Source organism: Nyctereutes procyonoides, unplaced genomic scaffold (assembly GCF_905146905.1).
Source record: "Nyctereutes procyonoides isolate TBG_1078 unplaced genomic scaffold, NYPRO_anot_genome, whole genome shotgun sequence".
Taxonomy (NCBI): domain Eukaryota; kingdom Metazoa; phylum Chordata; class Mammalia; order Carnivora; family Canidae; genus Nyctereutes; species Nyctereutes procyonoides.
In genome coordinates, this window is record NW_026575159.1 from 14038888 (window position 1) to 14054228 (window position 15341).

The 15341-nt window shown below is 42.7% G+C and overlaps 1 protein-coding gene across 1 annotated transcript in view; it reads left to right on the forward strand.

The window, feature by feature from the left end:
- Positions 1-15341, forward strand: part of DEPTOR (DEP domain containing MTOR interacting protein) — a 132752-nt gene that overhangs the window by 29009 nt on the left and 88402 nt on the right. Inside the window, exons 2-3 of the mRNA XM_055314315.1 lie at positions 13438-13616; positions 14853-14976. Of these exons, the coding sequence (XP_055170290.1) occupies positions 13438-13616; positions 14853-14976 (303 nt within the window). The remainder of the gene's footprint in view (positions 1-13437; positions 13617-14852; positions 14977-15341) is intronic.

A 15341-nucleotide genomic window follows, 5' to 3' on the forward strand; every position in this document is an offset into this window, starting at 1 on the left:
CACCAAAGCCTCCATCACTAGGAACAAGCAGATGCCAAGTGTATTCAGGGACAAGGGTCACAGTAACTGTGTTGAGAAAGGGAAAATGTGAATCTGAAATAAGCCAATAACCAGACTGGTAGTAGTTTCTTCTCACTGGCTGAGTCTCTGACAGGTCTGTGAAGATTTTCTGGAGGGTGATATTAGATAACGTGAAATAGTATTTTATTATGTGTCCCTGAGAAGTGCTTTCGTTTTATACATACTTGTAAGTGAAATGTAGATATTTAAGTTGGGTTTCTCCCAGGGTTTCACTTTTTTCTTTTCTTTCTTTCTTTCTTTTTTTGAGCATAGACAACACAGTGTTACATTAGTTTCAGGTGTAAGACATAGTGACTCCCCAAGTGTACCCATTACCCTTGCTCACTGCACATGTGGCTCCCATCTGTCACCATGCAGCACATTGAGAATATCATTGGCTACATTCTTTATGCTGTGCCTTCTATTCCCATGACTTATTCATTCTCCCAGTTTCCTTTTACTTGCATTCTGTTAGTCACAAACAAAATGATAATACCACTGGATTTGGTGTCTACACTATGCCCAGGTATGAAAGGTAGCCTAAGCTTTTGGATATAATTGTGTTAAGTACCTAAAGGGACTATTGACCTCTGAAAGTGCTTATTTTGGAGTAATTGAGGTATTTCTCAACCACCCTTACTTGTGACTTTTCTTGTCTCCTAGTGTTTGTGTGTGCATGTGTATTTCGCTGTACCTGAGACTCTTGGTATTCTCTTTTTGTGTATGCCTTGTTCCCCTCTTGCCACAGTGTGGCTGCCTCTGGCCTGTCATTTCACAAAACTTTAGTGACCACAGCACCTTCAGATTTGGCTCCGATTCCTTGGGGGTGACCACGTACCATAGCCTTCTCCCAACTTCCCTCTTCTCTGGTGGTCTGGCTCCTTTGCTGAGCTGTCAGTGGATTCCTGGAGGGCCCTGTCCACCAGCCTGAGCCATAGCTGTCCAGACCTGCTTGGATCCTGACAGAGCTTGAGCGAATGCTCAGACACGTGCTGTATACACATTCCATGAGGAGTAGTGTGGGCTTTTGCTTTTTTTTTTTTAATAGGCTAAGCATTCAGCCACTCACGACCCTGCACTCAAGACCTAAGGTGAGATCAAGAGTCAGATGCTTAAATGACTGAGCTACCCAGACACCTGGGTGTGGACTCTGCCTTTTTTCCCTAAGATTTTATTTATTTATTTTGGGGGGGGGAGAGGCAGAGGGAGAGGGAGAAGCAGACTCCCCAATGAGCAGGGATCCTGATATGGGGCTCAATTCCAAACCCCTGGGATCATGACCTGAGCCAAAGGCAGTTGCTTAACTCACCAAGCCACCCAGGCACCCCTCTGGGCTCTTTCTGAATGTAGAATCATTTAACATTACTTATCTGGGAAAGCCAAAGGCACACATGTGGTCCAAATATTCCTTCATATTAATAGAAAGAAAATAGCAGAAATGCTTTGAGGTGCTGCTAAATATTTGCATCCTGGTTGGGTACACAGCCACTAAAGGGCCCAAGGCTAGAGATGCAAGTTTTACATTCTGTACTGTGCTAATGTTTCTTTATGTCTAGCTGAAAACAAAGATGAAGCCCAGACCCTTATACTGAGTATCATTTATCAATAGCCTTGTCCCATATGCTCTGGGAAATATGCAAGAGGAATGAAATAGTTCCACAAGCATAGAATTTGTTGCATAGTTGAAGAGAATTAGTGCAAATAAGAAAGAAGTAATATATGGGTAAACAAGAGCATTGTAGAAAATAGATCACAGAGGAGTCAGGGAAACGAGATCATATCTGGTTAGATGAGAGAAGAGGTCATGGAAGGAGGTAAAGTTGAGCTGGACTTTACTGAATGGATAGGAAAAGAGAAGGAGCATATCCTGCAAAAAGAATAGGATACATATAGTAACAGAGGCAGAAATGAAGGTGATGCATTTGGGTTAAAACAGGAAATAAAAGAAGAGGGAAATAATTGGGTAGATTCAGCTTTAACATATGAAGACTTTGGTGTGTGTGTGTGTGTACACGTGCCCCTATGTCCATAGAATACATTTTCATTTTGAAGAGACAACACTGGTTTTCGTTATATGGTCCTTGAACTATAGAAACTAGTTTACCAGGAGCACTTGTTCCAGCTACGCCTGGTATACAGTTGGGACTCAATAAATGTATGTTGGTTGAGAAATCTTTTAGAAGCCCCTTAGCTAAAAGCAGCTTCCGCAATAGCTGCAGACGTCCCCGATAAAACTTTTTAAAAAGGACTGATGTATTTATTTGTGAGGGAGAGAAGAGAGAGCAAGTATATAAGTGGGGGGAGTGGGAGGGAGGGAGGGAGGGAGTGAGAGAGAGTACGCGAGTGAGCATCTCAAGCAGACTCCCCTCTCAGCGTGGAGCCCCACATGGGGCTCGATCTCACCACCCTGAGATCATAACCTGAGCCGAAACCAAGAATCAGACACTGAACTGACTCAGCCACCCAGACACCCCCCCCCGATAACACTTTTGAGGGCCCTTGAAATACTTTTAAACCCAGAGAAACTTTCTATTCTCGTGTCATAGATCTGCACACCCAAAGCCCCTGGCGCTCTGGCGGCTCCAGCATCTGTCCTGTGAGCTGACTAGAGATGACTGTAACCCTAGACAGTGTTTGTACAGCACGCTTAGCACAGGATTCGCTTTGATACGTTCATCCTTGTTTGGAAGCCCAGAGGAAATGAAATTGCTGTTCTGTGCTCCTGAGCCTTGTGGTTTGTGGTAGCTCTTTTTAGTACAAAATGTGCCCTAAATGCTCTGTTCTATTTTGATCTCCAGAGTGAGGATTTACCCTGGGGGCTCTTCAGGGTGTCCATAAAAAAAAAAAAAGAAGTTAGAGTCGAAAGAGATTTTTGGAAAGAATCTAGTCAGTTTGCTCATTTTTCCAGATTAGGAACCTCAGGTCCTAATTTGGGTAAGAGCCCTCCCCACCCCCACCCCCACCCCAGGAGGCCACGTTACCTGGACAGAACCTGCACACACTGGACTTAGGTGACCTGAGTCCTCCCAGGGACAGCACAGTACCTGGTGTCTGTGGCCCTGCCCAGACTGTGAGGAATGGGAGGTCCACTTTCTGAGCCAGGCTTCCGCTTTGGGCATCCTTCACACCTGCCAGACCAATTTTTTCCTCTTTTCCCTTCAAAGTCACCCACCTTCCTACTTTAAACTTCCTCTCAATCAAAATGAGAAGAGACACCATGCCACCATTTATATGCCGCTTAACTGATTCTATTTAATACGCGTGAGCTCGTCACCTGTTCCTCAGCCAAAGATCAGTATTAAAAAAAGAAGAAAGGCTTTTATGCCTTCTTATTGGATGGACAGCCGTGTTGCTCCTTAGGGAGGAATGAGCATCAATGAGCAGGTGGGGAGATACATTTAAAGGAAAGAGGGATCCTAAGAATCACACCACAGGCCCCAGAGGTAGTTCACTTGTCAGCTTTTTATGGTTTTGTCAAGATGTGGGCTATAGACTCACAGGTTCCTGATTCCCTGGGGAGGGCACCCCAGTGCCTGGAAACAGACGTCCTGAGAGAATGTCCCACCTGGACCACACCCTCCTCATAGGTCTGCTGGCTCAGCACTCACCTCATGGCCCCTCTCCCCCTGCCTCCTCACCTTACTCTTTTCTTTCCATTCCACAACACAGTGTTGGTTCTGTTGCACTCCAACCCAGGTGATTTGCAAAGTGTGCTCCCTGAAGAACACATTAGCATCACCTGGACCATCGTTAGACATGCAGATTCTTGGGGCACCTGGGTGTCTCCGTGGATTAAGCGTCTGCCTTTCGCTAGGGTCATGATCCAGGGCTCCTCGGATGGAGCCTAGCATTGGGCTCCCTGCTCAATAGGGAGCCTGCTTCTCCTCTCCCTCAACCTTCCTCTCTGTTCATGCTCTTGCTCACTCTCTCTCAAATGAATAAATTAAAAAAACCCTTTAAAAAAAGAAATGTAGATTCTTGGCCCAACTCCAGACCTACTGAATTAGAAACTTAGCAGGTGGGGCCCAGCCCTCTGTGGTTAAGCCCCCCTGGTGACCTTGTAAAGGCTTTCTTTGAGCATCACTGCTTCCCCATTCCCATAGCACCTGGCTGATAGTCTTTAGATTCCACTGGGGGATCCAATGAACAATGCTTAGTTATTATTTCATGATCTTTGTACTTCATCTTTCTCTGTATTTTTTTCTTTGTCTAAAATAGGCCCTGAGACAGTTTCTTCTCGAGAAGTTTTCAGTTTCCAACACCAAATGTGCTGTTGGAATTCTGTGTCTTTCTCAAGAGGGGGTGCAGGCTGGGTGTGACGATAGGTGACTTGAGAGACTGTCACTGACATCGTCTAGGCCAGCTCACCCATCGGTGGACCACTCCTCAGTAATGGGCGAGAGTGGCATCAGTTGGTGTTTCCAGGCCATCCCACCGTGGAGTTCAGAGAGTCTGGTTAGAGTCAGGAGGCCAAAGTTGAAGTTTCCGGGGGGGTTGAACGTGGGCAAGTCACCTAACTACTAAGTGTCAGCTTTCCCATCTGTCCAACAGGGATGTCAGGGAGGGCTTGGCCTGGATAGCCTGAAGATTGTTTCCTGCTAAAACAAGTCGGTGATTTTAGTTATTAGTTTGGTTGAGGCCATAGAAGGAGTGAGATTAGTTCTAGTGGACCTCACAGGAAGTAAGGCCTCCCTGTGTTTTTAGGGAGCGCCTGAGTGCTCTCTCACTTTTGGTTTTCTCTGCTTCTACTTGCCACCTGACCTGGGGGGCTCTTTCTCGTCCTTGAAGGAAGATCAGGGATGCTCATTCACTTTAGTTGCTCCCTGATTCATGCCCAGAGATATTAAGCAAATTTAACGCAAAATCCTGCACCTATCTTGAAAAACAATGATCAGCAACTTGAAGACTGCATTTGTTCTAAAAAAGCAACTAAAATACATAGTTAGTGGCTTCTTGAGGGTGCTTTTGGCAAAGTCTGACAATGAAATACATTAATAATAACAGCAAGGATTGGCATTTACTGAAAGCTTATTATATGCTAAGTGCTTTGCATAGAGTTTCTCATTTAATCCTCACAATATGAGCCTTACGTTATTATTCCCGTTTTATAGATGAGAAAGTTAAGGTCCTGAGAAGCTGATGTTTGAATGTTTTGTCCAAAGTTATACTGCAGGGATCCCTGGGTGGCGCAGCGGTTTAGCGCCTGCCTTTGGCCCAGGGCGCGATCCTGGAGACCCGGGATCGAATCCCACGTCGGGCTCCCGGTGCATGGAGCCTGCTTCTCCCTCTGCCTATGTCTCTGCCTCTCTCTCTCTCTGTGTGTGACTATCATAAATAAATAAAAATTTTTAAAAAAAGTTATACAGCAAATGATGGATGGAACTTGAGTTTGAACCCCATCCAGTCTGGCTCCACAGCTTTGCTATGAATAAAGGTTACCTAGTGAATGAGGAGAGCAGGAAGTTAATTTGCTAAGTAATGCACCTGAGTCCTGATTCCTACCTGAAAGCTATACTTTCTTGCCCCCCCCACCCCCCCCCCCACCCCTGCCCTTGCTGCTAACTGTTCTGTTGACTCAGAAACCAGTATTGGTCCTTTGAGTCACTGTGTCCTCAGTGAATTCCATGAACCATTCTGGGCTTGTTTACTACCGGTAAAATGGTAGTTAGAGGCCTGATACACCTGGGTGTGGTGTAAACAAATAATGACCTATTTGGGGGAAAAAATCTTGGGGTTTCTTGAAAAGGTGCTTTGCAAGCAGAACACCGTTCTTCTGACTTATCAGAGAAAGAGATCAGAGCTGGGGATGTTGATGCAATTGGTCTTCATTCCTTCAGAACAGGAAGAAAAGCTCCTCAGGAGGAAGGACTCAGTGAAAATCTCAGGTCTAATGAGGTAAGGAAGGCTGACTTAGGGACCTTCCTGTCATGACCCTGTATTTACCTCTTATCTCCTGGATGAGATGAAAAGATTTAAAAGGGCCTTGTGAGCTTTTATGCACACATCATTAAAAGTGTTTGGTGTATGTGCAGCATGAACTGATGCTGATTCTGGGATGTTATAACTCAACAGCTCCATTTCCTGCCCACCCCCAAGCCACCCCCAGGAGTGGCATCTTAATTATACAACATTGACTCAATGCAGACATGAAGATGGTGTGATGACTTCTTTTGTGGGCACTTCTGTGAGCCTCATTTGTATTTATATTGGTAGCAGTATCTGTATGATATACAAATTGCATAAATGTTCACCTTCCCATGGCACTTTAGCATGATGCTTTCTCTTTCTTGGTCTACATGAGCATAAAATAGGCAGAAGACTGGTGTTTCTGCTATTTAAAGTCTGATGTCATGGCACACTTTCTAAATGTAGAAATCAGAAGGTCTGGGTTCAAGTCCTGATTCTCCTGATTAAAATGTGACTTGAGCACATCACCTTATCTGTCAAATGAATATGACAGTGCCTTCCTGTTCACAGGGATATCATTAGACCCAGCTCCAATAACAGTATGGCTCTGTTCAAATGTAAAATAACTGTTATTGTTTCTGCTAATGCTCCCTCATCAAGATCTCAAATATAGTGCATGATATATAGGACTTGGAATCAAACATGCCTCCGTTATGGGTTGTTTACCATCTCAATTTGTGTGGTGTTAAGGCACACAGCATACATGTGCTTGCACTGTTCTGGCCTGTGGCCAGAAAGGCTCTGGGTAGAACTTATGGCTCTGCCTTTGTTCATGATTCACAGAGCCATTGCTGATGAACCTTCTGAAAAGGGGTTTTGCTGGTGGAACATTTGAAATTACTGTCAATGAAGGTGGTAACTGCAGCTTTCTGCATAGTGTGCATGTGTTTGTGTGTGTGTGTGTGTGTGTGTGATCTGAGACCAATTCCTTTTGGCTCTCCAGAGTCACATATGCTCTGTTTACATTAACCAGTTTTATGCTCTTTCCTTTCTATTGCTGTCTGTATTTGTTCTGTTGTTTTGATCATATTGGGGGATTTCAAGCATCTTCTTGAAGCAAAACTATGTGAAATATGTATTATGATCCTATTTCACATAAAGAAATACATAAAATAGGTATACACATGTACATAGATTTTTGCAGGAATACACAAGCCACTATTAACATTGGCTTCTTTTGACAAGTGGGGGTCAAGAAAATCTTTGAACACATTCCAAAGTAAATACAGTAGTGAACCCCATGCACCTGTCTCCTGGCTTTGACAATTATCAATTCATGATCAATCCCCCACTTCGTGTTATACATATTTGAGTTTCTTTTTATCTACCACGAGTGTGTGTCATTTTGATAATTCGAAATTGCAGTTATAAAGTCAATTCAAACATTAAAAGAAAATGCAGTAGGTTAGATTTCGTTAGTTCCTGTCTTTTTTTTTCAACCTTTTAGACTTGGGTTCTTGCAGGGGTAGGTGATCAAGAGTGATTCTCTCCAGAGTTCTCTGATCCCTGAGGATAGATATTGACTGAACATCTGGGAAAGACAATAGCTTTGGGTTGACGACACATCTATGTTGGTACTATATGCCCAAATCACAAGGCTCACGCTGTCAGCCCTGCTGTTTGGCTTGCTGTGTTTTTTAATTAAACTGTTTACTTTGGCTGAGATTTATGACACTGTTTTTAAATGAGAATATGTGCTTTCTGTTCCTGCTTTGTTTGTTCCCTGGTCCCCACAACCTGTGCAGTTCTCTGCAAGCTATTTTTTTTTGAAAAACAATTTCTGCATTTCTTATCAGATGGAGGGTAATTTTGCAGGGATTATTAACACCCTGAGCTCAGTAGTGTTTGTTCTCCTAGGGCTAGAAGAGGAAATTGTCTGATGCAAGCCCAGCAGCTGCTTAGCTGGACAAGAATAGAATATTACAAAATCACCTTGAGTCTAAAGCCTGTGAACCAGCTGTCTGCGATGAACGATGGGAAGGTGGTTTTCGTATTTAAATTCCTCAGCCAGTAGTATTGAAAATACAGTTAAAATAGACATGGTTATTTTCCCCAGTGGTTCAGTGTAGATCGATTTGGACTGTTCATCAGAAGACGGTTTTGCCCTGTGCCTTCTTAATGCTGAGTACATTGTATGAACTAATTGATTTTTCACATCAATGAGAATCTATCCCCTACTATGCAGTAGGCACCAGAATTACAAAAATAAATAAGCAACTCTCCCTTGGTTTCTTGCTCCTCATCTAGCTGTAATATAGTGGGATGAATGTTTCACTCGTGACACTAAAATAGTGTGGGAGAGAAGAGGAAAGAAGGTGTTCTGGCTTTCGAAGGCTGGGGGAATGTTCACAGAGGACGTGCCATTTAAGCTGAAGAGCAAATACAATTTTTTGAATTATCGAAGGCAGAAGGAGGGATCTCTGTCTTGAGCAGAGGCATGGAAGGTGATGGCATACACAGGGTTGGGGAAGAGTCCAGTGTGTCCAGATCTCAAGGCGGGTGTGCTTGTGGTTGGGAGGTGAGAAGGGGGTGAGGAAGTTTGGAAGGCCTCCCTAGAGCGTGAGCAGGTGTGGTTCTTTTGGATGCAGAGAATTCAGGCTTCTGAGCCACCTGAAGGGATTGGGACTACTCTGGTTGTTATTAGGGTGGGCATAGCAAGGAAGAAGAACTTGAAAATCTAAGGCACCAAGGCTCTCCATAGACAGGCCTCTCTTGCTGTCCCTTATGGACAACCACTTTCTCCTCATCTCTTAGCTTTGCTGTGCTGGCCTCCCCACTCCCCTCTCATTCCTGGTCAGCCAGTTTCCGCAGAGTCTTCTGGTCATGGAGCTTGTTCACTTTTGCTCTAGGAATTGCTTGGAGATAGCCTCAGGGATGCGGAGGGTGTACATGGGAGAACAAAATAGGAAAAACCAGGAAATCCTCTGGACTTGGCAGACTTTTAGTAGAACAGCCCACATTGCTCTGTTTTACACATTGACATCTGGGTGAGTTCCACTTGAAGAAAGTGTTCCTGTGGCACAAACAGAATTTATGTCTTAGAGGGAGCCATTCTGCTTGGCTTTCACTGATTACGTCACTTGAATTGGGTAAGATCTTGTATCTCTGGTCTCCTCATAAACAGCCCACGGGCATGTATGTGCAGGGGCCGCCACAGGTCGAGGGCTCTTTCTGAAAACAGGCCCAGGTTTGTGAACCCTGCCTGAGGTGGTAAGGTGTGGAAGGCAGTTTTAAATCAAAGGGAATGTTGGATGTGACTGAAAATGTGACTGACGTGTCCAGGCAACCTGTCACGTTTGAAAGTGTGACTTTTAGTCCCCTGCACAGTATTTTCTAGAGTCTTTCTATTCCATGAGAGGCTTAGTTACACAACATTTCCATTTTCCGCTAAGGCGTTGAAATATTCCTTACTCTTGTTCCTTTTTGGAGATCTCCGTGCATCTTAGCCTATTGAAAGTTGTGAAAACCTGTCAGGGGAAAGTTTACTTCAAGTAAAAGGAAATGTTTTTTGAAAAAACACCCATACACACACATATAACAGGGATTAAAACTTTGGAGATTGATGACTCTGGAATTGAAAGCATCAATAGTTTTATGAAAAGACTTAGATAACTTCCATGGTAATAGATGGTTACTCAGTTGTGGGGTGGGGACTCCTATGACATTAGTGAGAAGCCTCCTTACCTTTTTGAAAATGGCATCACAGTGAAACGCTGGGACACCTGCACCCTGATGTTTCTAGCAGCAATGTCCACAATAGCCAAACTGTGGAAGGAGCCTCGGTGTCCATCGAAAGATGAATGGATAAAGAAGCTGTGGTCTATGTATACAATGGGATATTCCTCAGCCATTAGAAATGACAAATACCCACCATTTGCTTCGACGTGGATGGAACTGGAGGGTATCATGCTGAGTGAAGTAAGTTAGTCGGAGAAGGACAAACATTATATGGTCTCATTCACTTGGGGAATATAAAAAATAGTGAAAGGGAATAAAGGGGAAAGGAGAAAAAATGAGTGGGAAATATCAGAGAGGGAGACAGAACATGAGAGACTCCTAACTCTGGGAAATGAACAAGGGGTGGTGGAAAGGGAGGTGGGTGGGGGGTGGGGGTGACTAGGTGACAGGCACTGAGGGGGACATTTGATGGGATGAGCACTGGGTGTTATGCTATATGTTGGCAAATTGAACTCCAATAAAAAAATGGCATCATTTCTATAGTGTGCTTGGACATTCATTTGTTCAGCAAATATTAGGTGCCCTCAGTGCTGGGCAGAAACTCTTGGTTTGCAGTGTAAAAATTCTTATTTTTTTATTGGGTTGGTTTTTCAGGAAGGTGCAATTTTTAATGCTCATTTTTAGAATTCTGTGTTTCTATGAAATCAAAAAAAATAGTAGCACCACTACTGAACATTTTTAACCACAATAACGTGTCTAGAACAATCAGTATCTCTGGGATCCAGAGTTCTTTCCCCTCCATCAGTTGACTGCTCAGTTTTCTAAACATGGAAATATACGAGGCCCTGGTAGAGATGAAGGGAGAGTCTAGTGCTTCTCCCCTCTGTGCAGGGTAGGAATCAGTGGGAATCAGGAATGCTCAAGAATTAGCACCATGCTTGGGTTCATGACAGAATAGTAACTGAAAGGTTCTATTCTGTAGTATTTAAAGGATAAACATTACCTAATAATTTTTTTTAAGTTGGAAAGTTTATAGGAGTTAAAACTCCTCTTTTGGCTCATAATATATTCCTCCTCCACCAAATTATATGGTAGCTTGTTCCATGTTTCAATTTCTAAATAAATTGGTCTTCATTATTCTTGGATTTCTGACAGACATCACGTCTAAGAATTAATGTTTTGCATTCTGACACTTTGAGCATGTTAAACAAATTACCCAGTGTCATTGTCACTGAATTAATTAGAAGGATTCATGTGAGACTTTAGCACGCCTATGTGAACGTGTTTTTTTTTATTAGGCTTCATTTATTTTTTTATTAATAATTCCAACTCTACATTGGTATTGTGGTTTTAACGTTACCTGCGTCAGGGAGCTGTCATGAGGATTGATCAGTAAAGCAGTTAAAACAGTGTCTAGCACAGAGTAAGGGCTCAAATGCTTACTTTATTAATGAACTTTGCAACTATGAGATGAAGTAATCAGCATGGATATAATTATCCCCATTTTATCAGGGAAGATTCTGGTGCTCAGAGTTTTGATCATTTGGAATTACTGGCGGTGTCAGGATGAGAGCCAAGTGTTCATATTTCTAGTCTTGTGTTCCTGATTGCCTTAATAACTGAAATTTAGGGTTTAGTATTTTGATATATGAACTTGGGGGGATGCACCTGAAGTCAGCATATGTGCAAATGCTTAGTATGATACTGGGCATATAGTAGGAATGCAATTAAAATTGTTTTTTTTCTTTCTATGCAGTTTACAGGTGTCAGGATTCTTTTTTCTATCCTCTTCTCCCTTCTCCCCATTGATATCCCAGATGAGCACTTTATCTCCAGACTTTTCAGGTGCCTCCGGTCTTTAGCACTTCCTGGTTGTCTTAGCTCAGACTGGCATTATACAGTCTCATAGACAGAGTGGCTTGAAATGAAATGTACTTTCTAAGAGTTCCTGGGGCTGAAAATCTGAGATCAAGGTGTTGTCAGAGTTGGTTTGTCTGAGGCCTAGCTCCTTGGCTTGTAGGTAGCCACCTTCTCCATGTGTCTTCACATGGTCTTCTCTCTGTACATGATGAGTATGTCCTAATCTCCTCTCCTTATAAGGACACTAGTCATTAGATTAGGACCATTCTCGTGACTTCATTTTAATTTCGTTACTTTTTAAAATACCCTATCTCCAAATATAGTCACATTCTGAATTACCAGGGGTTAGGGCCTCAATATGTGAATTTAAGGGAAAGACACTTCAGCCTCTAAGAGTGATCTGTAAGGAAGAGATCTAAGCTTCAGAACCCCAGCCCAGTATGCTCCCCCCACCTACACTCACAACCCCTGTGGGTTTCATGGCTATCACCATTAAATTTCATTAGGTGAACTCTGTTCCAAAAGCAGGCAAAAGTATAATCTAGTTCCTTCCTTAGGGAATGGAAGAAAGGAGGTTGGGGCCTATTATGTGCCAGGCACTGTGCTGGGTGCCAATGCCATATAGATATTTTGTTACCCAGTGTCAACATGGCCAAGGATAGGGTGAGCATAATTGCCTCCTTTTAACAGAGGGAGAAAGAAACAGCCACTTGCCTTGCTCACACAGTCATTGTGTGATTTACTCATGTGGCACTCCTATTTCTCAATGATGTTGAGAATATGAGGTTAGGAGCATAGGACCATGTGGGCGAAGCAGGAAGAAAGCTGACCTTGTGTTTCACCCAATTCAAACTCTTGAGAATTAAAAAGTCAATGCAGGCTGATAAAGGAAGGAAAAACAAATGGGGGAAAATTTTTTTAAAGGCAAGTTTAAGACTCTTTGGGAAAAAAAGTCACTGAGTTCTGAAGGGAGTAGGGGAAGGCTCTGTGTCAACCACTTTTCTCCATGCTAATCCATCAGTATGTAAATAAATTTGTGTTTATCCAACAGCTTTAATCCATCTCTCCCGGATATTTTGTTTATCTCTCTCTGGCTAGAGGCAGCACGATGTGGCAGTTGGAAAGTCAGACTCTGAAATGAGACCATCAGGTGCAAATTTAATTTTCATCGCTTGTTAGCTGTGTGACAAGTCATTTAATCTCTTTGAGGCCTTGGTTCTCTCTGCTATAAAAAAAAAAGTGGAGATGATAATTTTTGATGAGGTTGCTGCAAATGTCTATGGAATGTGCTCAGATCAGCACCTGGAACCTAGTAAGCCTCACCGAAGGATTAGCTGTTGCCCCTATAGAAAGAAGAACAGGCAAAGGCCAGGATCTTTGCGTTACTTCCCTACATAGGTCTCTAATGCTTGGAAATACTTAATGGGCAGATGGTTGACACTCATCCATATCTGTTAAATAAATGCATAAATGCAGATGTAGTGGACCCTAAGGAATCTGTGATGCAGAGGAACTACTTGGTTTCAGCAAGTTTTTAGAGTTTGTTGTTTGGTTGAAGGCATGAGCCCCTTGGTGGAGGGATAAAGAGAAGACATTAACCAGAGCAGGGGTGAGAAAGACTTTCTCAGTCTCCCAGTGGTAGGAGAGCCGTAATTTGTCCATGGTTGTTTTCCCTCCAATTTTCCTGTATCATCTGTAGATCTGGGGGTAGAATCATTTCCTGGGCCTCTGGACTCTGACAGTGTAGAAACCCCCTACTGACACACAGATATGTGAGTGGCACCCTGATGCATTTCCTGAGCTCTGGGATTGACTTAATGATTTGTGTTGTCATTGAAAAATTCTAAAGTGATTGCCAAATTTTCTTTCCAGGCTCAGGCTGCATGAAGAAAAAGTTATTAAAGATAGGCGACATCATCTCAAAACCTACCCAAACTGCTTTGTCGCAAAAGAACTGATTGACTGGCTGATTGAGCACAAAGAGGCTTCTGACAGAGAGACAGCAATCAAACTCATGCAGAAGTTAGCAGACCGGGGCATCATTCATCACGGTGAGTGGGGTGGCCAAGGTGACTTGGGAAGAAACCAAGGACCATGTCTTCTACTCTAGATCTGAACCTACTCATCTTTTAAAAAATATTTTATTTATGTATTTATTTATTTATGAGAGACACAGAGAAGGAGGCAGAAGGAGAAGCAGGCTCCCTGAGGGGAACCTGATGTGGGACTCGATCCCAGGACTCCAGGATCACAACCTGAGCCAAAGGCAGATGCTCAACTACTGAACCACCCAGGCATCCCCTGAACCTACCCATTTAAGAAATAAAACCCTTGGTCTCCTGTGCAACTCTCTCTAGTGACATTCCCCTTCTTCCTCCAAGAGGCATTTGGGTTTATTTCCGGTTACTTCTTCATACTTTTTCCTTTCTGTTTATGCATCTCTTAGCAAGGTATCATATTGTTTTAAGCACTTTAAATCATTATAAAAATGCATGTTTATTCCTTTACAACTTGATCATCACACCATTTGTGAGATCCACCCCTGTTGATGGCATATCTTGTTTGCTTATTTCCACTGCTATGTATGCCATAGATAATTATGCCATCATAGAAGTACCCATTCTCCTGCTGCTAGACATTTAAGGGGCTTTCCAAGTTTTTCTGTTGCTCTCCATGGTTCCATGAATGTTGATGAACGTTGCTTGAAATCTCTAACCCTGACCAACACATGTTGTTGTTCTTTTGGGCTGGAATTTCCTTTCTCCTCACTTTTGGCCATTTCTTACCATTCTTCAGCTGTCTGCCTACATGCAAGCTCTTCAGAGAAGTGTCCATTCCCTGCAGCAAGGTTACTGGGGTTCTGGTTACTCCTTCTTTGATCTCTCACTGCAGTATCCCCTCACCTTTTTCATGGCCCCCTCGCACCATATGTTAATTACATGTTGATGTTTCTCATTATCTCACTAGACTTCAAATTCTTTTGAGGCTGATGCCTGCCCCAGTATGCTCAAGAAGAGTTTGTGGCATGAATGATGCATTGAATTTTGTGACCCTTTTACTAGATAATGATGGTGGTGATGATGATGATGATGATGATGATGATGATAGCTAATATTACTGAGCACTTCCTCTATTCCAGGTACTGTGCTAAATACATGTATTAAACCTTACAGTAGGGTGCTTTGGAAATTAGGTAGTAAAACAAGTCTTAATTAACATCTTACTTCATTTGAGGAATTAAATAAGATTTTTTTCTTATTTGCCTCTCTGTGTATATTGTGTTTCAGTGTGTGATGAGCATAAGGAGTTCAAGGATGTCAAACTCTTCTACCGTTTTAGAAAGGACGACGGTACCTTCCCGTTGGACAATGAAGTGAAGGCCTTCATGAGGGGACAGAGGCTGTATGAGAAGTATGTCACCCATGAAATCCCCCACTGTGATCTTAACTTGTGGAGAGAAGCAGGGCTATTTTGGTCTTTTATCATTCTGACTTCAGCCTGGCTTTTCCATGTGGGATGGTTACATAACTGTTCCTTTTAATATGGGAAAACTCGATCACTCATTTGCTTTTCTCTTTGCCAGAAATTAAGTTGATTTCGTAAGATTCTTAATAAAAGATTTATTTAAATAGAAAATATTTAAATATTTATTTTCTATATTTAAGTCTATTTAACAAAACTCCAGAAATAAAAGGTTGGAGCTTGATGTTTGCCATCAAGTAATGCAGTTGCCTGTTTTCTCTTTTGAATACTGTTGTATAACTTGGAGGTTGAGT